Source organism: Streptopelia decaocto (assembly GCF_964273445.1).
Source record: "Streptopelia decaocto genome assembly, contig: HAP1_SCAFFOLD_60, whole genome shotgun sequence".
Taxonomy (NCBI): domain Eukaryota; kingdom Metazoa; phylum Chordata; class Aves; order Columbiformes; family Columbidae; genus Streptopelia; species Streptopelia decaocto.
This window is the reverse complement of record NW_028116017.1, coordinates 369471-389906: the sequence shown is the minus strand read 5'-3', so window position 1 is coordinate 389906 and position 20436 is coordinate 369471. Positions and strand designations below refer to the sequence as shown.

Here is a 20436-nt window from a genome sequence, read left to right as displayed (position 1 = left end):
GAAACTCTGTCAGGCTCTGTTTGGCTCTATTGGGCCCTGTCAGACTCTGCCAAGCTCTGTCGGGCTTTTTCCCATGTCCTCTTGGACTCTATTGGGGTCTTCCAGGTGCTTTCAGGCTTTGTCGGGTGCTTTCAGGATTGGTTGGGCTCTGTCAGGCCCTGTCAGGCTCTGTCATGCTTTGTTGGGCCCTGTCGGACTCTGTCATGCCCTGTCGGGCTTTGTCAGGCTTTGTTGGGCCCTGTTGGGGTCTGTCAGGCTTTGTCAGGCCTTGTTGAGCTCTCTTGAGCTCTATCAGGCACTGTTGGGCCCTGTCAGGCTCTGTCGGGTTTTTTCAAGCTCTGTCAGGCTCCATGGGGCTTTGTGGGGCTTTCTGAAGCTTTGTCAGGCCCTGTTGTGCTTTGTCAGGCTCTCTCGGTCTTTATTGGGCTTTGTTGGGCTCTGTTGGGGGTCTGTTGGGCTTTGTCCAGCCCTGTCGGGCTCTGTTGGCCTCTGTCAGCCTCTGTCGGTCTTGTTTGAGCTTTGTTGGTCTCTGCTGGGCTTTGTCGGGCTCTGTCGGGCTTTAACGGGCTTTGTCGGGCTTTATTGGGCTTGGTCAAGCCCTGTCGGGCACTGTCAGACTTTTTTTGGGCTCTGTAAGGCTTTATAGGTCTTTGTCAGGCTTTATTGGGCTCTGTTGGGTTTTGTCAGGCTCTGTCGGGCTTTGTTGGTCTTTATTGGGCTCTGTCTGGCTCTGTCGGGCTGTGTCAGTCTCTGTCAGTCTCTTTCAAGGTTTGTTGGGCTGTGTTGAGCTTTGCCGAAAGAGACCGAAAGGGATTGACAGGGCCTGACAAAGACCGACAAAGCCCAATAAAGCCCGACAAAGACCTGTAGAGCCCAACAGAGCCCAGAAAAATCTGACAAAGCCCAATAGAGCCTGAAAGAGCATGACAGGGCCTGGCAAAGCCCAACAGAGCTGAAGAAAGCCCAATGAAGCCTGAAAGAGACCAACAGGGCCTGACAGAGCCCGACAGAGCCTGACAGAGCCAGACAAAGTCTGATAGAGCCAGACAGAGCCTGACAAAGCCCAATAAAGGCCGACAGAGACTGACAAAGCCCAGCAGAGCCCGACAAAGCCAAACAGCGACTGACAGGGCCCAACAGAGCCCAACAGAGCTTGAAAAAAACCCAACAGAGCCCAACAAAGGCTAACAAAGCCCAACAGAGCCTGACAAAGAGTGACACAGTCTGACAGGGCTGGACAGAGCCCGATAAAACCCCATAGTGTCTGACAGGGCCCAAAAAAGCCCAAGAGGATTCAACAGAGCCTGACAGGGCTCGACAGAGCCCGATAGAGCCTGAGAGAGCCTGACAACACCTGACAAAGCCTGGCAGAGCCTGTACAAAGCCTCAAACCCCGACAGGGCCCAACAAAGCCAACAGAGCCTGACACAGCCTGGCAGAGCCCGACATAGCTTGACAGAGCCTGACAAGGCTTGACAGATCCTGACTAAGCCCAACAGGACCCGACAGAGCCGGACAGTGCTCGACAGAGCCTGATAGAGCCCAACAAATACCAAGAGAGCCTGACAAGGCTTGACAGAGCCCAGCAGGGCCCGACAGAGCTCAACAGGTCCTTTCAATGCCTGACAGGGCCTGACAGAGTCCAACAGAGACCACAGAGCCCAACAGGACCTGACAGAGCATGAAAAAGCCTGAAAGAGCCTGACAGGGTCTGACAGAATCAAATAGGGGCCGGAGATCTTTTGCCAGTTCCTCGGAGATGAGGCTGGCCTCATCTCGCTTCATCTCGCTCATCTCCTGCTCCTTCTGGATGATTTCTCATACCACAGCACTGCCCTTTGAGTGACATTTCTTCCTCCTCATGTCCAGTCTCCACCTTCTAATCTAGAACTGTGTGGCAGTGTTTCTCTGCTCTGCTGTAGAAAGGAGGATCCTGAAAACTACTGACCTGTCAGCCTCTTACCTGTGCCTGGGAAGATGATGGAACAGATCCTCCTAGAAGCTGTGCTAATGCACAAGGAGGACAGGGAGGTGATTTGAGACAGCCAGCATGGCTTCAACCAAGGGCAAGTCCTGCCTGACTAACCCAGTGGCCTTCTATGATGGAGTAACTACATCAGTGGACAAAGGAAGGGCTATGGATGTCATCTATCTAGACTTCTGTAAAGCCTTTGACATGGTCTCTCACAACATCCCTCTCTTTAATTTGGAGAGGCATGGACTTGATGGCTGGGCTGTTCTGTGGGTGAGGAACTGGCTCAATGGTCGCACCCAGAGAGTGGTGGTCAATGGCACAATGTCTGGATGGCCACTGGTGACAAGTGATGTCCCTCAGGGGTCCATACTGGGATCAGTACTGTTCAATATCTTCATCAATGACATAGTGGGATCAAGTGCAGCCTCAGCAAGTTTGCGGATGTCACCAAACTGAGCAGTGTTCCTCATATGCCTGAGGGACAGATGCCATCAAGAAGGACCAGGATAAGCACGAGAAGTGGACCCATGTGAATCCCAGGAAAGACATGGATGTGTTGGAGAGAGGCCAGAGCAGGGTGACCGAGATGATCAGAGGGATGGAACAGCTTTGCTGGGAGGACAGGCTGGGACAGTTGGTGCAGTTCAGCCTGGAGAAGAGAAGGCTCCGGGGAGACCTTATTGCTGCCTTTGTGTACTTAAAAGAAGACAATAAGAATGATGGGGACAGACTTCTGAGCAGAACATGTTGTGATAGGACAAGGGGTCATGGTTTTGAACTAGAAGGGCAGAGTTAAAGGCCAGACATGAGGAAGACATTTTTTACAATGGGGAAGATGAAATAACAGCACCAATTGCCCAGAGAGGTGGTGGATGCCCCATCCCTGGAGACATCCCAGGTCAGGCTGGATGGGACTCTGAGCAACCTGAGCTGGTTGAAGATGTCCCTGCTCACAGCAGGGGGTTGGACTAGATGGCCTTTCAAGCTCCATTGCAACACTCTCTATGATTCTACGATTCCTTCTTCCAAGAAAAGCTCCACCACCTGGGAAATGACCCTTCAAGCATAGAATTACAGGATCATAGAATCATAGAATCATTTGAGTTGGAAGAGATTATTAAGATCATGGAGTCCAGCCATAACCTAACTCTAGAACTAAACCATGTCCCTAAGAGCTTCATCTATACATCTTTTAGACACCTCCAGGAGTGGTGACTCAACCACTTCCCTGGGCAGCCTGTTCCACTGCTTCACAAACTTTTCAATGAAGAAATGTTTCCTAATATCAATTCTGCACATTTTCTGGCACAAGCTGAGGCTGTTTCCTCTCATCCTATCAGTTGCTACTCCGGAGAAGACCAACACCCTCCATGCTACAACCTCTTTCAGACAGTTGTAGAGAGCGAGAAGGTCTCCCCTCAGTCTCCTTTTCTCCAGGCTAAACACCCCTTGTCCCTCAGCTGCTCCTTAGAAGCCTTGTGCTCCAGACCCTCAACAGCCTTGTTCCCCTCCTCTTCACTCGCTCCAGCACCTCAAGGTCTTTGCAATAGTGAGGAGCCCAAAACTGAACCGAGGATTTGAGTTGTGGCCTCCCCAGCATCAAGTACAAGGGGACGATAACTGCCCTGTTTCTGTCCACTACTCTATTCTTGATACAAGCCAGGAGGCCATTGGCCTTTTTGGCCACCTGGGCACACACTGGCTCATGTTCAGCTGCTGTCAATCAACACCCCCAGATTTTACATCTCTGCTTCTGCCTCTTTGTTTTCTTCTTCCTCTGTCTATTCTGATGTGAAAGAGCTCTCCATGGAAAAGATTCATGGAATCCTACAATAACACAGGTTGGAAGAGACCCCTGAACACCATCTCTGTCCCACTGACCTTTATGGCACCGCAAGGAATAGCTGATGGCATTTGTTCTTCCTTGAGTTCATCTCACCACATGCACACACTCCACATGCACATGATGTGTATGTTTACAACTCATCTGCACAATGAAAACATGGACTTTTGACCTAGTGTTTCATAGAATCATAGAATGTCCTGAGTTGGAAGGACCCACAAGGATCATGGAGTCCAACTCCTGTCCCTGCACAGGACACCCCACAGGTCACACAGTGTGTCTGAGGACGTTGTCCAGTCTCTCCTTGATCACTGTCAGGTTGGGGTCGTGACACCTCCCTGGGGAGCCTGTTCAGTGTCCAGCACCTCTGGGTGAAGAACCTGTTCCTCATGTGCAACACACCTTCCCTCTTGCTTCCCCACCTGCTCTCAACCCAGCATTTCTGCACCTTCACTGATGTGTCTGCACCCTCACTGGCTGCTCTTTGGAACACAAACCATGGTCTGATCCAGCTCCCTCTAGGTGACTTCTTGCACCACAGCACTGCCCTTCCAGTGACATTTCTTACTCCTGATATCCGTCCACCACCTTCCAAATTGTACTTCCTGACATTTTTTTTCCTCTGCTGCTTTTTCCTGTTACCAAGGAAAGCTCAACCATCTCATATACTGTCCTTCATGCAGGGAACTCAATCCATTAGGCTTCTCGTGGTCTTTCACCTGACCAGAGAGAAGCAACCTCACCATGATCTTCTTAATCCCATGAATGCTGCTAGCCTTTCAGCTTCTCTGATAGACACGACCATGTTCCTGCCGATATCCTATCATGTACTCAGGTGGGATAGACATGACAACCTGTCTCTCTTCCTGGGTAGGGCCTGTGGGTCCTTGGGCAGAGGTTCTTTCACAGCCATGTCCCTGCTGCTGGGCTGTCACCTCCAGAGACAGAACTGACCTCACTGTCCCCTTCACAGCTACACGCTTCTGATTGAATTATGAGTGAATTATTGCTGCCTGACCGATGTTCAAAGTCTGTACGTGGATGCTGAAACCTCTTCAGTAACCTGTTCTGAAAGAATCAACAAGGTGGGCATGAATAGAGCAAAAAAAGAAGACCCTGTGTGGGGTCAAATAAAAAGGGGTGCAAAAGATGTGGTCAGGGCTGTTTGGGGGCACTTGTAAAGCAGCCCTGCACCTCATGTGAATCATTTCTGTGGTCAGAGAGAACCTGAGAGATTTGTCTAATTTTAGAACATGAAGGGTATGAAAGGACAGTGTCATTCAGGCTCCAAGGGACCTTGGGAGGTGTCCTGACCAAGCTCCTGCTCACAGCAGGATCAGACCAGATTACTCAGGGCTTTATCCAAACACATCTTGGTCACTTTCTGGGACAGAGTGAGTGCGCACTCCTGGGAAACAGCTTCCAGTGCTTGACTGTCCTCATGACTGGAAAGTTTCTCCCTTTCTACAGCACATTTCCAAGCCCAACCATCCAGATTGTTTTTACCCATCTACTTGCACACTGACACAGACCATAATATCCTACCTTGGACACAAGAATATTGCAGGGGATGACACTGAATGCCTTGCTGACTTCCAGGTAACACACCATCAATGTTCTCCCCACATCCACAACCCTGTGCTTTCCTTCATAAAAAACAAAGAGGATGGACAGGCACAACCTGCCCTGGGCAAACCCCGTCACCTTCTCTTCCAGACACACAGAAATGGGGTCCCAGTGGACATGCCTGCACAGCCCTTAGTTCCCATGCTCACCCATTGGCCATTTTGAAAAGTGCACACACTGTGTGAGAGCTGCCGTTGGTCAGGGAGTCCCCTCAGTCTCCATGAGCTTTCCAAGATGGTGGAGAGTGGCTTCACTGTGACATTGTCCTGCTGTCTCAGCTCCTGGGATGCTGCCCCTACTGTCCCATAGACTGGAAAGGATTGTGCTAGTTCCAGTGACCCCTGACTTGATCCACATCCACTGCTGTATGTTCTGCCTCCAGTCACAGAGGTCTGGGAGACCTTGCTGGTGAAGAGGGAGGACAGAGGACACAGGGATCCTCACCTCTTTTTATATTAATCAGTGTCCACACAGTGTCTGTGTTTCTCCTTTAACTGTTCCTGCAGTAGTAACAGCTCATTATGGGGCCCTTGAATTGCCTTACAGGTCTGGGCTGAGCTTTGATCTGGACTGTTGCTGTGCTTGGAGGCTGCTGTCCTTGCAGAGCAGATGAACTCACATCTGCCACCCTGCCTGGCAGTTTATTCCATCCGTGTCACAGCTCTGTCTGCAGCACTGACAGCTCCAGCTCCCCCAGTCAGGCCCCTGGCTGAGGACATTGCCTCACATCTGGGCTGAACCACCCCAGCTGTGGCACCAGCCCAGCTCTGACTTGCCACAAGGAAACCTGGTACCAAGTGTCCAAGAGCCCATGTGTGCAAAGGCTTTGCTTCAGAGCACAGACATGACATGGCCAAAGACTGATGAATGTCTCTCTAGACCTAGGAGTGTAAAACCAGAACAAAATGCCTAAGTTCATTCAACTGAAGATATTGCTCCCCTAGCCTGGAGAAATTAGATGCTTTGCTGTAACATTCTTGGTGTCCTGTCTAATAATGGGACAAGAAAGATGATTTTCATACCAATTTATTTTTTAGAATGAAAAATACAATGCTGTAAAGAAGTGTCTCTTCAGAGGAGAGAGAATCAACATCACTGATTACTTCAACTTCCAAGTTGTGCCACTGGAGCCCCAGAGACACCTGGAGGAGCCCAGAGGGGACAGGGAAAGGGACATCATGGGCTGCTCCTGTGCTGCTGAGCTGAGCTGGGCTCCTGGGACACAGGGAGCTCATGGAAGCGGCAGCGCTGCAGAGAGACAGCTCTGCCCAGGAGCAGCTCCTCTGCAAAGCGCAGCAGGGCTGAGGGCTCTGCCTGCAGCACCGAGCGCACGGGAGCCAGGCAGAGAGAGATTAAAGGCAATGTGGGGTGGTTGGTTGCTGAGGATTCAATGAGACAAATCACAGTTCTAACACGGTAAGTCTCTGGCTGTAGGACAATGCAGCTGCATTTCCTAGAGGGAGACCCTAAGCTGGTACATTACACGATTTACAGGATCTGTCAGGTCTCTCCCACAGTATCTCTGTTGTAGAGGAGAAGAACACACTCCAGAGCAGGGCTTCCCTGCTGCCCTGTCAGAGGTACAGGGAATGATGACAACTTCTGCTGAGGGTGACTGCAGGGGGAGCACCCAGGGGTGCCCAGGGCTGTCCTGCAGAGCAGGGTCCCTGTCTGGAGGAGATCCCCATGGTGCTGTGGGGATAAGCTGTTGAGGGGAAGGAGCATCCCCGGTAAGGGCAGGAAAGGTGCTTCTGCTGTGGAGAGGGTGCTGTGTGGGTCAGGGCTGCTCACAGCTCCAGATCACCTGCAGGATTTTTCTAAGGCGATGCCCCAATGACAAGATCAATGTTAAGGACTAGCAGAGAGATAAGGAGCTTTCCTGAGCCTGTCTTTTCAGTTTCCTCTCCCAAGGGGTGGGGGGTGCAGGAAAGGATAAAATGAAAATGAGCTCTCATGCTGAAACAAGTCACTGAGACTCCTGAACTGCAACTCTGAGTGATCAGTACATCTACCAGAAGGCTCATGACATCCCTTCACCACCCCTCTGCCTGTGCACAGCACCTGCATCACCTTGGCTGGACCCATCAGCCTTAGTCTAACCTGTCCTCTTTTCCAGCCTGCACACAGGGAGATGCCCCCAGGCAGTGCCCTGTGAACAGGCAGGATCTGTAGGGCCAGGGGGAGGGCACAGAGGGTGGGATGGTCTGTGAGCACTGACAGGGAACAGACACGGACAGGGAAACACCTCCCAGGGGAGAATCTCCAGGCAGCAGGGAAATGATCAGAAATGAGAGGAAACTGAACCCGGAATTGTTATGGGAGGGAGAACAGAGAAAAGTCTCTGTGATCCCCTGCAGTGCAGATCCCTCCTGTGAGCAGCCCCCTGGCCTCCTGTCCCACCCAGCAAAGCCTCTGCCCTCAGGGCTGGGGGCTCCAAGGCATGAAGCAGCTCCTGTGCAGCCAGAGCTCCAGTTCCTCTGCAGAGCACAGGGGCTGAGAGCAGCTGCCCGGCAGTGTTGGTGTCTGGGAGGTGGCTGCACAGCTGGGGAAGGGTGACACTGTCTGAGTGCCCGGCTGCCTCTGCCCTGGCCTCTCTCACACCCACCCTCACCGCATTTTCCTTCTTGCTCCCCTGCTCTGGGTCCCTGCTGTTGGGATCTTGTTCTTGCTGTCAGGCTCTCTGGGGATGGCAGTTTCAGCTGCAGAGTCACAGCCTGATCTTGTGGGTCCTTTCCTGCAGGTGTGTCCATGGGAACACATGTCCCAGCTTTGCTCTGACCTGTGGGGCTGTGGGCAATGCAGTCTGTGGGGCTAGGGAATGAGCTGTGTGTGTCCTGGGCTAAGAGTGGGGTGCTGAGACCTTAGGAAAGGGTGAGACCTGTCATGGTCTTGGGTGGATCCCTCTGCTCTCAGCAGTGCCTGGTGGCTTTTCAGGGTAACATGGGAGTGTGATCAGCCTCCATCTCAGAAAGGTGTGAGAGACTTTGGGAAATGGCTTTTGGTTCTTCCCATAGAAGTCTCAATCTAAACCTTTTCCTCCTTGCACAGGTCCTCATGCCCACAGGCAGCCAATGTCCAACAGCAGCTCCATCACCCAGTTCCTCCTCCTGCCGTTCACAGACACACGGGAGCTGCAGCTCTTGCACTTCTGGCTCTTCCTGGGCATCTACCTGGCTGCCCTCCTGGGCAACGGCCTCATCATCACCACCATAGCCTGGGACCAGCACCTCCACACCCCCATGTACGTCTTCCTGCTCAACCTCTCTCTCTTTGACATGGGCACCATCTCTACCATTCTCCCCAAGTCCATGGCCAATTCCCTCTGGGATTCCAGGGCCATCTCCTACTTGGGATGTGCGGCACAGCTCTTCTTGTTTCTCTTCTTGATCACAGCAGAGTATTGTCTCCTCACAGTCATGTCCTATGACCGCTACGTTGCCATCTGCAAACCCCTGCACTACGGGACCCTCCTGGACAGCAGAGCTTGTGTTCACATGGCAGCAGCTGCCTGGGCCACTGGGTTTCTCAATGCTCTGCTGCTCACGGCCAATACATTTTCACTGCCCCTGTGCAAGGGCAATGCCCTGGGCCAGTTCTTCTGTGAAATCCCCCAGATCCTCAAGCTCTCCTGCTCACACTCCTACCTCAGGGAACTTGGGCTTATGGTGGTCAGTGCCTGTTTAGCTTTTATGTGTTTTGTGTTCATTGTGGTGTCCTATGTGCAGATCTTCAGGGCCGTGCTGAGGATCCCCTCTGAGCAGGGACGGCACAAAGCCTTTTCCACCTGCCTCCCTCACCTGGCCGTGGTCTCCCTGTTTGTCAGCACTGCCATGTTTGCCAACCTGAAGCCCCCCTCCATCTCTTCTCCATCCACGGACCTGGTGGTGTCAGTTCTGTACTCTTTGGTGCCTCCAGCAGTGAACCCCCTCATCTACAGCATGAGGAACCAGGAGCTCAAGGATGCCCTTTTGAAACTGATGGCTGGATTATTTTCTGAAGCAATAAACTGCCCATCATCTTCTGCATAACAGTTACAGTATAAATTGTTGCAGGCCTAACCTGTCTTCTCTATCTTTTGTTGCCGCTTGTGATTTTCTACATGTGATAATATTGTCATCCCCTTTCTAATTCACTGTCTTCTGTGCTTATTGAGGAGCTGTGTAAATGAGGAGGTGTGCTCTATGTGTGTTTAAACAAATTAAAAGTCCCTGCAGCATGTATTTTTTCCTGAGATCCTTTCATGAAGGCCTGTTTGGAGCTGCAGAGACAGTTCCTGTGTCCATGGGTGGAAGGGAAAAGAGTCCATCTTGGCAGCCCTGCCAGGGAGCACCAGCACTTGTTCTTCCAGAGCTGTTCTGGTTCCACTCCCACACTCTCCTTCTCATCCCTTATGTTGGTGCAAGGCCTGAGTGCTCTGGCAGCTTGGTCACCGTCCTGCTGTGTGTCAGTCCTGTGAGCGCAAGCAGGGACAGGCAATGGACACTGCTGTGACAGAACTGGACTCACAACAGCCTTTCCAGATAGAAAGGTGATCTCCTCAGGGCAGGGCCTGAAGGTTTGGCTCTTCTTCCAAACCTTCTCTCAAACATATGAGCAAGAAAATGGTCACAGATGAAACACCATTGTACATCTGAACAGTGTGTGTATGTGCCGGGCTGGCACACAGCAGAGTCCTCTCACAGCCAGGCCTCCTGCCAGAGACCTGCAGGACCAGCAGAGCAGGGGCTGGGCTGTGCCCCTGTGCACTGGACACCCCATGGAAGGAGCCCCAGGTCAATCACCATGGACTGGCCCCTCACAACCACCATTTCCAGCACTGGCCTCTCACCCACAGAGGTTTTTCTTCCCTCTATGGATGGACACTCAACGAATAGTTCAGCAATCCATGTTTGCTTTGTACAGATGAGATGTGAGCACGCACATCATGTATGTGAGGTGACATGAACCTGAGTGAGCACAAACACCATCAACTATTCCTTTCCATTCCATTAAGGCCTGTGGCACAGACGAAGTCCTGAGGTCACTTCATATTGGGAGGAACAAGCTATGGGAAATCACCTGAATGCAGCACTGGGTTGTGCTTCCTTTAACTGAGGTCCCTGTGTCCATTCCTCATGATGTGAGACATCTCAGATGAGTGCAGAGCAGGTGACACAGCGCAGGGCTGAGGTGTCTCCTGTCCTTTGGGAGTGGCAACAGGAGGCCAGAGGGACACTGTGACTCCTGCATCTGTGTGTAATAGGGACAGACTGTCTCTGAGCATCCCTGGGTGAACAAGGAGTCCTGAGACCAACTCAGATATGGATGCCTAACAGAACCTGACATTTCTGTGTGTGACTCCATTAACAAACCCCACTGGATCAGTGAGATTCCTCTCAGCTGCCTTGAAAAGGATCATTGCAAGTGCTCCAGTCTGCTCTGTCACCCTTTCTTGTGATTCCAGATTGTGCTCTCATAAATGTCAAGGAAACCAGAATGGCTCTGGGGTCCTTAGAAAACTCAGACCTCAAACCCATCTTCAAGAAGAGCAGGAATAGGAATGGGGAGAATAATAGGCTGGCCACCCTACCTCCCTCCCTGGGAAGGGGATGGGACTCGTCCTCCTGCAGCCATTTCCAGGAATGTGAGTGACAAGGAAGGGATTGCTGAACCCAAATGGACAGGGGAAAGAAAGGCATGTTGTGTACAGGGCATTTGCAAGGCTCAGACATGGTCTCCTTCTGGCCAGAGTGGTGCTGATGGGGCTCAAGAAGTGGATGCTGGGTGGGAAGTTGGCTGAACCATCAAGCCCAAATATCACCAGTGGTACAAAGTCCTGTGTGCAGCCAGTTACTGGTGTCATCCCTCAGTGACCAGCACTTGGACAACACTGTTGAACATCTTTATTCTCCCCTTCTATGATGTAACAGAGTAACCTTTAGTGCCTTTGAGGATGATGCAAACCTGGGTGAGGCCTTGAGCAACCTCACCTGGTTCACTCTGCCCTGAGCAGGAGAGTGAGACAAGATGAGTGAGACAAGGGCTCTCTGCAAACCTGAGTTATTCTGTGATTTGACAGAATTTTTGCCTTGGAGAGGTTTCTGGAGAGAGAATAGGTGGAAGAATAGGAAAAAAAAAAAAAAGGCAAAAGAGGACATATGTGCTGTGTTAACATAAATACAGCAGTTCCAGTGAGGAGTGCTTTTCACTCTCATTGTTAGTAGGAAATATATTTGAATAATTTGAACAAGGTGAGGAAGCACAATGGATGTCTACAGCCTGTGGGAAAGAGGGGCAGGGGTAGGACTGTGAAGAGCATGGTTCAGTCTTGGTCAGGTCCTGGGTGCTAAGGACGGGGATGGACGGGTGTGGTATTATGAGGTCAGTTGTGTCTCAGAAACTCATAATTGAGTGGAAAAGCTTTGGCTGTGAAGGGGACAGTGGGGTCAGTTCTGTGTCTGGAGGTGACAGCCCAGCAGCAGGGACATGGCTGGGAAAGAACCTCTGCCCAAGGACCCACAGGTCTTACTCAGGAAGAGAGACGGGTTGTCATGTCCATCCCACCTGAGAACATGATGGGACATCGGCAGGGACATGGTCGTGTCTGTCAGAGAAGCTGAAAGGCCAGCAGCACTCATGGGATTTAGAAGATCATGGCGAGGTGACTTCTCTCTGGTCAGGTAAAAGACCATAAGAAGCCTAACAGGTTGGGTTCCCTGCATGAAGGGCAGTTTCTGAGGTGGGTGAGCTTTCCTTGATAGTGGGAATAAGAAGGAAACAGAAAAAAAAATATCAGAAAGTACAGTTTGGAAGGTGAGGACTGGATATGAGGAGGAAGAAATGTCACTGGAAGGGCAGTGCTGTGGTTCAAGAGGTCACCCAGAGGGAGCTGGATCAGCCCATGGTTTGTGTTCCAAAGAGCAGCTAGTGAGGGTGCAGACACAGCAGTGAAGGTGCAGAAATGCTGGGGTGAGAGCAGGTGGGGAAGCGAGATGGGTGTCTGCAGCCTGCAGGGAAAGAGGGGCAGGGGTAGCACCGTGTAGAACAGCCTGTCGTGGAGATGGGAAAGGGCGCTGTAAGGCTGGAAGGGACCCACAGAACCCAGGTCTGTGTCCCCTTGGCCAGGGCAGTTGTCTCTGCCACTGAGGCCCAGGAGAAGACATGTTGTCCTCATGGCACTGGGGCCTCGGTGCCTCCTTGCAGCCCCATGGGGAAGCTGGAGGTTGTTGTACCAGTGTTGTCCTTCCCTGGGCCTTGCACACCCACATCCCACGGTCCCAGGAAGAGCCCTGAGCCGTGTGTGAGGGACAGGATCCCCCTTCCCATTGCCTGAATTTCATGGCTCCTCCTTTCTGCTTCAGAAAGCAAACCAAGGGGTTTCTGAGCATCAGAGCTGAAGAGAAGACTAAAAGGAGACCTCATGGTGCCTACAGTTTCCTCACAAGTGGAGAGGGAGGGAAGTTATTGATCTCTTCTCGCTGGTGACCAATGAGAGAAGCCAAGGGGACGGAAGAAATATGTGCCAGGGGAGGGTCAGTTGCACATGAGGAACAGGTTCTTCACCCAGAGGTGCTGGACACTGAACAGGCTCCCCAGGGAGGTGTCACGGCCCCAACCTGACAGTGATCAAGAAGAGACTGAACAACGTCCTCAGACACACGGGGTGACCTGTGGGGTGTCCTGTGCAGGGACAGGAGTTGGACTCCATGATCCTTGTGGGTCCTTCCAACTCAGGACATTCTATGATTCTATGAAACACTAGGTCAAAAGTCCATGTTTTCATTGTGCAGATGAGTTGTAAACATACACATCATGTGCATGTCCAGTGTGTGCATGTGGTGAGATGAAGCCAAGGGAGCACAAACGCTGTCAGCTATTACTTGGGGTGCCATAAAGGTCAGTGGGACAGAGATGGTGTTCAGGGGTCTCTTCCAACCTGTGTTATTGTAGGATTCCATGAATCTTTTCCATGGAGAGCTCTTTCACGTCAGAATAGACAGAGGAAGAAGAAAACAAAGACGCAGAAGCAGAGATGTAAAATCTGGGGGTGTTGATTGACAGCAGCTCAACATGTATCAAGAATAGAGTAGTGGACAGAAACAGGGCAGTTATCGTCCCCTTGTACTTGATGCTGGTGAGACCACAACTCAAACCCTTGGTTCAGTTTTGGGCTCCTCACTATTGCAAAAGCCTTGAGGTGCTGGAGTGAGTGCAGAGGAGGGGGACAAGGCTGTTGAGGGTCTGGAGCACAAGACTTCTTAGGACCAGTGGAGGGACAAGGGGGTGTTTAGCCTGGAGAAAAGGAGACTGAGGGGAGACCTTCTCGTTCTCTACAACTGTCTGAAAAGAGGTTGTAGCATGGAGGGTGTTGCTCTTCTCCGGAGTAGCAACTGATAGGATGAGAGGAAACGGCCTCAGCTTGTGCCAGAAAATGTGCAGAATTGGTATTAGGAAACATTTCTTGATGGAAAAGTTTGTGAAGCAGTGGAACAGGCTGCCCAGGGAAGTGGTTGAGTCACCACTCCTGGAGGTGTCTAAAAGGTGTATAGATTAAGTTCTTAGGGACATGGTTTAGTTCTAGAGTTAGGTTATGGTTGGACTGCATGATCTTAATGGTCTCTTCCAACTCAAATGATTCTATGATTCTATGATCCTGTGATTCTATGCTTGAAGGGTCATTTCCCAGGTGGTGGAGCTTTCCTTGGAAGAAAGTATCATAGAATCATAGAGAGTGTTGCAATGGAGCTTGAAAGGCCATCTAGTCCAGCCCCCTGCTATGAGCAGGGACATCTTCAACCGGCTCAGGTTGCTCAGAGTCCCATCCAGCCTGGCCTGGGATGTCTCCAGGGATGGGGCATCCACCACCTCTCTGGGCGATTGGTGCTGTTATTTCATCTTCCCCATTGTAAAAAATGTCTTCCTCATGTCTGGCCTTTAACTCTGCCCTTCTAGTTCAAAACCATGACCCCTTGTCCTATCACAACATGTTCTGCTCAGAAGTCTGTCCCCATCATTCTTATTGTCTTCTTTTAAGTACACAAAGGCAGCAATAAGGTCCCCCCGGAGCCTTCTCTTCTCCAGGCTGAACTGCACCAACTGTCCCAGCCTGTCCTCCCAGCAAAGCTGTTCCATCCCTCTGATCATCTCGGTCACCCTGCTCTGGCCTCTCTCCAACACATCCATGTCTTTCCTGGGATTCACATGGGTCCACTTCTCGTGCTTATCCTGGTCCTTCTTGATGGCATCTGTCCCTCAGGCATATGAGGAACACTGCTCAGTTTGGTGACATCCGCAAACTTGCTGAGGCTGCACTTGATCCCACTATGTCATTGATGAAGATATTGAACAGTACTGATCCCAGTATGGACCCCTGAGGGACATCACTTGTCACCAGTGGCCATCCAGACATTGTGCCATTGACCACCACTCTCTGGGTGCGACCATTGAGCCAGTTCCTCACCCACAGAACAGTCCAGCCATCAAATCCATACCTCTCCAAATTAAAGAGAGGGATGTTGTGAGAGACCATGTCAAAGGCTTTACAGAAGTCCAAATAGATGACATCCATAGCCCTTCCTTTGTCCACTGATGTAGTACTCCATCATAGAAGGCCACTGGATTGGTCAGGCAGGACTTGCCCTTGGTTGAAGCCGTGCTGGCTGTCTCAAATCACCTCCCTGTCCTCCTTGTGCCTTAGCACAGCTTCTAGGAGGATCTGTTCCATCATCTTCCCAGGCACAGGTAAGAGGCTGACAGGTCAGTAGTTTTCAGGATCCTCCTTTCTACAGCAGAGCAGAGAAACACTGCCACACAGTTCTAGATTAGAAGGTGGAGACTGGACATGAGGAGGAAGAAATGTCACTCAAAGGGCAGTGCTGTGGTATGAGAAATCATCCAGAAGGAGCAGGAGATCAGTCCATGTAATTGTGTTTCCAGGAACAGAGCATGAGAGTGGAGACACATCAGTCAATGTATGGAAATACCAGGGTGAGAGCAAGGGGAGGAAGCGAGATGGGTGTCTACAGCCTGCAGGGAAACAGAAGCAGCTGTGGGACAGTGTAGGACAACCTGTGGTGGAGATGGCAAAGAGCCCTGGCAAGGCTGGATGTCACCAAGAGAACCCAAGTCTTTGTCCCCTTGGCTATGGCAATGGCCTCTGCCACCAAGGCCTGTGAGGAGACACGTTGTCCTCAGGCACTGGGGCACCTCATGGCCTCCTTGCACACCCCCAGTAAGGCTGGGAACTGTCACACCATTGTCCTTCACTCAGCACCACACAGCCCACATCCCCTGCCCCAGGAAGAGCCCTGAGCAATGTGTGAGGGACAGGATCTGCCTTCCCAGGGGCTGGGGGTCAGGCCTTGGCCTCTCTGCTTCATCCAACTAAACCAGGGTTTTCTCAGCACCTCAGCTGCCTGCACGTTTCCCTTTGCTTATCTGCCATCATGGCCTCCAATTCTCTGCTCTAACGAGTCCCTGGGGAGGCTTTGCTGGTACTTGCCCTCAGTGGAACTCATTAATACTTCAAGGAACTTAGTACTTTTTTCTTCTGGCTTTGACTTCTGGAAAGGTTTGTGCGGTCTCCTCTCAGCACCTGAGTAATGTTCAAGGACTCAGCACCAAATGCACCATGGGGCTCATTACACTCAAGAAATCTCTAACAAACCATGTCTCTTCTTGTAATGTCCTTCCAATCTTGTATAGTTAATTAGAGAGTTTTCTTTGTGTAGTTATGGAGAAAGATTTCAAAAAGCTTCTGATAAAAAAGTCTTTCTATTGTAAAGGGTGTATTTTAATACTTTTCAGTGTGGAGAGGAGGTGATTGCAGCATTATCTGATGTTGATCCAGGGTCTCTCCTAAGGAGGTCTGGACTGGCTGGAGAAGCTGTCCCTTGAGGTCTCACACCGTGTGGACAACCTTGCTCCTCACCTCCCCAACCCCATCGTTTCTCTCATTGGCCCCCTGGGCCTTGCATCCCTTTTCCTCACGCCAGACTTCACTGCATCTGCAGCTGGATGTGCCAGCTCCTTTGCACCAGCTCCCACCTGCTCTCCTTGCAGACCCAAGTGCACACAGCAAAGAGGGACTTTGCTTTACCCTTGAACAAACAAAATACAACTGATAAGAGTCATGATTAAAAGAAAACACACTCCTCAACTGTACACCAAGGACAAGCTGCCACCACTGAGGTTCACCTTCTCAAAGGCAGAACCATGCAAGAAATGTTTTAGACAGAAAGGAAATTATAAAATAAACACAATAAAAGAGTTGGCTAAAGGCAGAATTAGACAGACTACTGAAAGACAAGGAAGCTTTTAACTCCCTGAAGCTGAAAGCAGCAACTGGATTGTTGACAAGTGTCTGAGTGATCAAAGAGTAAGAGGAAGGGAAACCCAGAGAGCAATCGCAAGTGTTGTGTGCAGATCAGCTGCTGGAAATGGGACTTCAGACATGGTCAGTTTAGTCAGGGCAGGAGGAAATACCTGGAGGATGAGGGAGATGAGATGCACAGATAACAGAGACAGTGCTGAGAAGGCAAATGTAGTAGAGGATCAGAAGTTCTCCTCTTGTTCTTAATGCACATCCTGAAAAGTCTCATTTTGATCTCATGAGAAAACACTGATATTTAGAGTATTCAAAACAAAGAATAGAGAAAAAAAACAACAATAACATTTGATTCTTAAAGTTGCAAGAAGACACTATCTTCACTTTAAATCTTTCATTTGGTTTCCTTTTCCCTCCATTTAAAAAAAAAAAAACGTTCTCAAGATTTCTATCCTAGCAAACCTACAGCATTAAGAAAGATAATTGAATTGTTAATTGAACCGTTCTCTTTTTAGAATGCCATGTTGACAGTCATTTCAACAGATCTGTGTTTTCTGTCTATGTGATCATAAGGAAAAAAAAAATTACGTGTTGGTAAGTATATAGTAAAATATATAATTGTATCCAGTTACTCAGCAAAATAAATTTCCTACCAGCGCTCTGAATGGAAGAATCTTTCTTCTGAGAAATTGCTGCCTCCCAAGCATCTGTGACTTGAGACAGGAATCTGAAGGAGAACAAGCAGCAGTGGATGGGGATCAAGTTGGGGTCACTGGAACTAACACAATCCTCTCCAGTCTATGGGACAGCAGGGGCAGCATCCCAGGAGCTGGGACAGCAGGACGATGTCACAGTGAGGCCACTCTCCACCATCTTGGAAAGCTCATGGAGACTGGGGGGACTCCCTGACCACTGGCAGCTCTCACACAGTGTGTGCACTTTTCAAAATGGCCAATGGGTGAGCAGGGGAACTAAGGGCTGTGCCCCAGAGCATGTCCACTGGGACCCCATTTCTGGGTGTCTGGGAAATAAGGTGACATGGTCTATCCAGGGCAGGTTGTGCCTGTCCATCCTCTTTGCTTTCTGTTAGGAAAGGACAGGGTTGTGGATGTGGGCATAGCAGTGGTGGTCTGTTATCTGGAAGTCAGCAAGGCATTCAGCATCATCCCCCACAATATTCTTGTGCCCAAGGTAGGATATTATGGTCTGTGTCAGTGTGCAAGTAGATGGGTAAAACCAATCTGGATGGTTGGGCTTGGAAAGGTGCTGTAGAAAGGGAGAAACTTTCCAGTCATGAGGACAGTCCAGCACTGGAAGCTGTTTCCAAGGAGTGCACACCCATTCTGTCCCAGAAAGTGACCAAGATGTGTTTGGATAAAGCCCTAAGTAATCTGGTCTGACCCTGCTGTGAGCAGGAGGTTGGTCAAGACACCTCCTGAGTTCCCATCCAGCCTGAATGACTCTGTCCTTTCATCCCCTTCATGTTTTCAGTTTAGACAAAGCTCTCAGGTTCTCCCTTACCACAGGAATAATTCACATGAGGTGCAAGGCTGCTTTACAAGTGCCCCTAAACAGTCTTGACCACAACTTTTCCATCCTTTTACTTTTGCCCTGAGCCAAGATTTTATTTTTTGCTGTCCTAATGCCTCTCCAGAAAGAACAGCCTCTGTTGTTAACCCTTTCAGAGCAGGTTGCTCAGCAGGTGTCAGCATCCATGTACAGAGTCTGTACATCAGCCAGACACAAATCCATCATTATAGAAATAGAGACGAGGCTCTTGACCAGCTCCTTGCACCCAGATATCAGCGTGACATGTCTGCTGAGATGCCAGGAAACACCTAAAATCTACATGAAAGGTATGTGAGTCCTTGTTGGGTATCCTGGCTTGTCTCCTGACCCATGTGGTGCTTCAGGCTGTGAAGAGAATCAAAACCAGCCATTGGACTGGGGTAGTTCCATTTTACACGTGTCACACAGGGCAGATGAAGGGAGCTCAGAACTCCAGACTCTGCTGCATGGTTGGGACTGCAGAGACTGGAAATGCAGGTGACAGTGTGTGTCAGTGCACACACATAAAGTTTCTGGCTTCCTTTGTGCCTTTGCACTGACCTGGGATCTGTTCCTTGGCCTTCTTTGTCTCAAAAAGAAACTGTTCTCCTATGCAACCTTCACATCACACCACATAAGAAATAATTAAAAGGTAGAAAAATAATGAAAGAAGCACTATTTTGGGGTAATTCTGTCCAAGAGGTGTACTCTTCAAATGATTAAAACAAAAAAGAAGTGAGAGAAAAAGCATTGTTCTAAGAAATTCTTTCAAGACTCAACTACTGAGGTGTAGTAGATGTTTTGAAAAGCAAGAATGACTGTTAGGAATGAAATTAAAGAGATTTAAATCATCATCATCATCAGTGTGAATGAGGAGTTCCCTGTTACTGTTACTAGTGACAGCACCACTGTTCACAAACATCCTTCAGAGCATCTCCATTTTTCTCTGGGTTCCAAAGCTCAGCCCGCTCAGAGTTTGACAGGATTGCTGCAAACCCCTGTGACCCAAATCTCTACAACTGTCTCTCCTCAACAGCCTTTTACCCCAGGAAGGGGAAAACTCCCAATGCAGGCACCAACCCAGTGCCCAACCTGCCTGGAGAGCCAGAACAGTTGTGCCACACAACAGCAGCCTCTGAGGGAACGTGGAGGTGATGGAACTGAAATGGTTTCAACACAAATCAGAGAATCAGAGAATCATTTAGGCTGGAAGAGACCCTTAAGAACATGTAGTCCAACCGTAAATCAAACACTGCCAAGTCCACCACTAAACCATATCCCTAAGTACCACATCTCCATGTCTTTTAAACACCTCCAGCAATGGAAGCTCCAATCCTGAGCTGGCAGGACACCACTGGCTGCAGTTGGACATAAGATACTGGTCATGGCTGTGAGTTCAGCCCTCGCTGGCAGAATGTCTCACACCATCACTGAGGAGGGCAGGGGGCTGGGAGATGGAAGCACGTTTCAGTTTCCAGATTCCAGCACAGAGCCCAAACCATCCTGCCCTTGGACTCTGGATCCCATTTCCTGAGATGCAAAGCTCGTAGACTTCTGTGGAAAATCATGTTAAAAGGCATGAATAATCCTTCAAGTGTTTGTGTAATATGTCTAGGAATGTGAGTCGTATATGCTTATATTTACATATCTGTAAAATAGTACACTGCATCTGTGGTCGCCCCACTGGCAATGACAATTAAATAGGTATTTGCACTATAAGGCTTCATACCTCATCCACAAGCACACATCTAAGTGATTCACATGAAGGGTGGTGTGGCAAATGTCACCCTTTGTGTCCCCAGGTGATGGGCACTGCTCATGTGCCTCTGCAGAGAGTGGCAGGAGCTGGATCCCCTTCTCGGGACAGACACTTTCCAGGAGAGACACAGACACAGGGGAAACTCATCAGGGCTTTACGGCATTTCACTCGGCATCAGTTTTGACATATTGGGTGCTGTCCTGTGACTGCCCTTTCTGCACAAATGATCATACAAACACAACTATTTAGTAAGACATGGTCATAAAGGGGCTGTTATGGACAGGAAAGCTCACCAGGAACTCTGGAGAGAGTGAGGAAGTTTATAATAAGCACCAGGAAGATCCAAGAAGCTCAAGGCCTCTGAAGAGCGGGAGGCCTGA

At 50.0% G+C, this 20436-nt stretch overlaps 1 protein-coding gene and 1 long non-coding RNA gene across 2 annotated transcripts in view; both read left to right on the top strand.

The window, feature by feature from the left end:
- The window catches only part of LOC309452444, a 259074-nt gene that overhangs the window by 3415 nt on the left and 235223 nt on the right, over positions 1 to 20436 (top strand). The gene's annotated exons all lie outside the window — the stretch shown is intronic.
- LOC309452450 (olfactory receptor 14J1-like) lies at positions 8516 to 9472 on the top strand (the record flags this gene model as incomplete). Its single annotated transcript, XM_082077071.1, has 1 exon — positions 8516 to 9472. The coding sequence occupies one exon, from the start codon at positions 8516 to 8518 to the stop codon at positions 9470 to 9472; it is 957 nt and encodes a 318-aa protein (XP_081933197.1).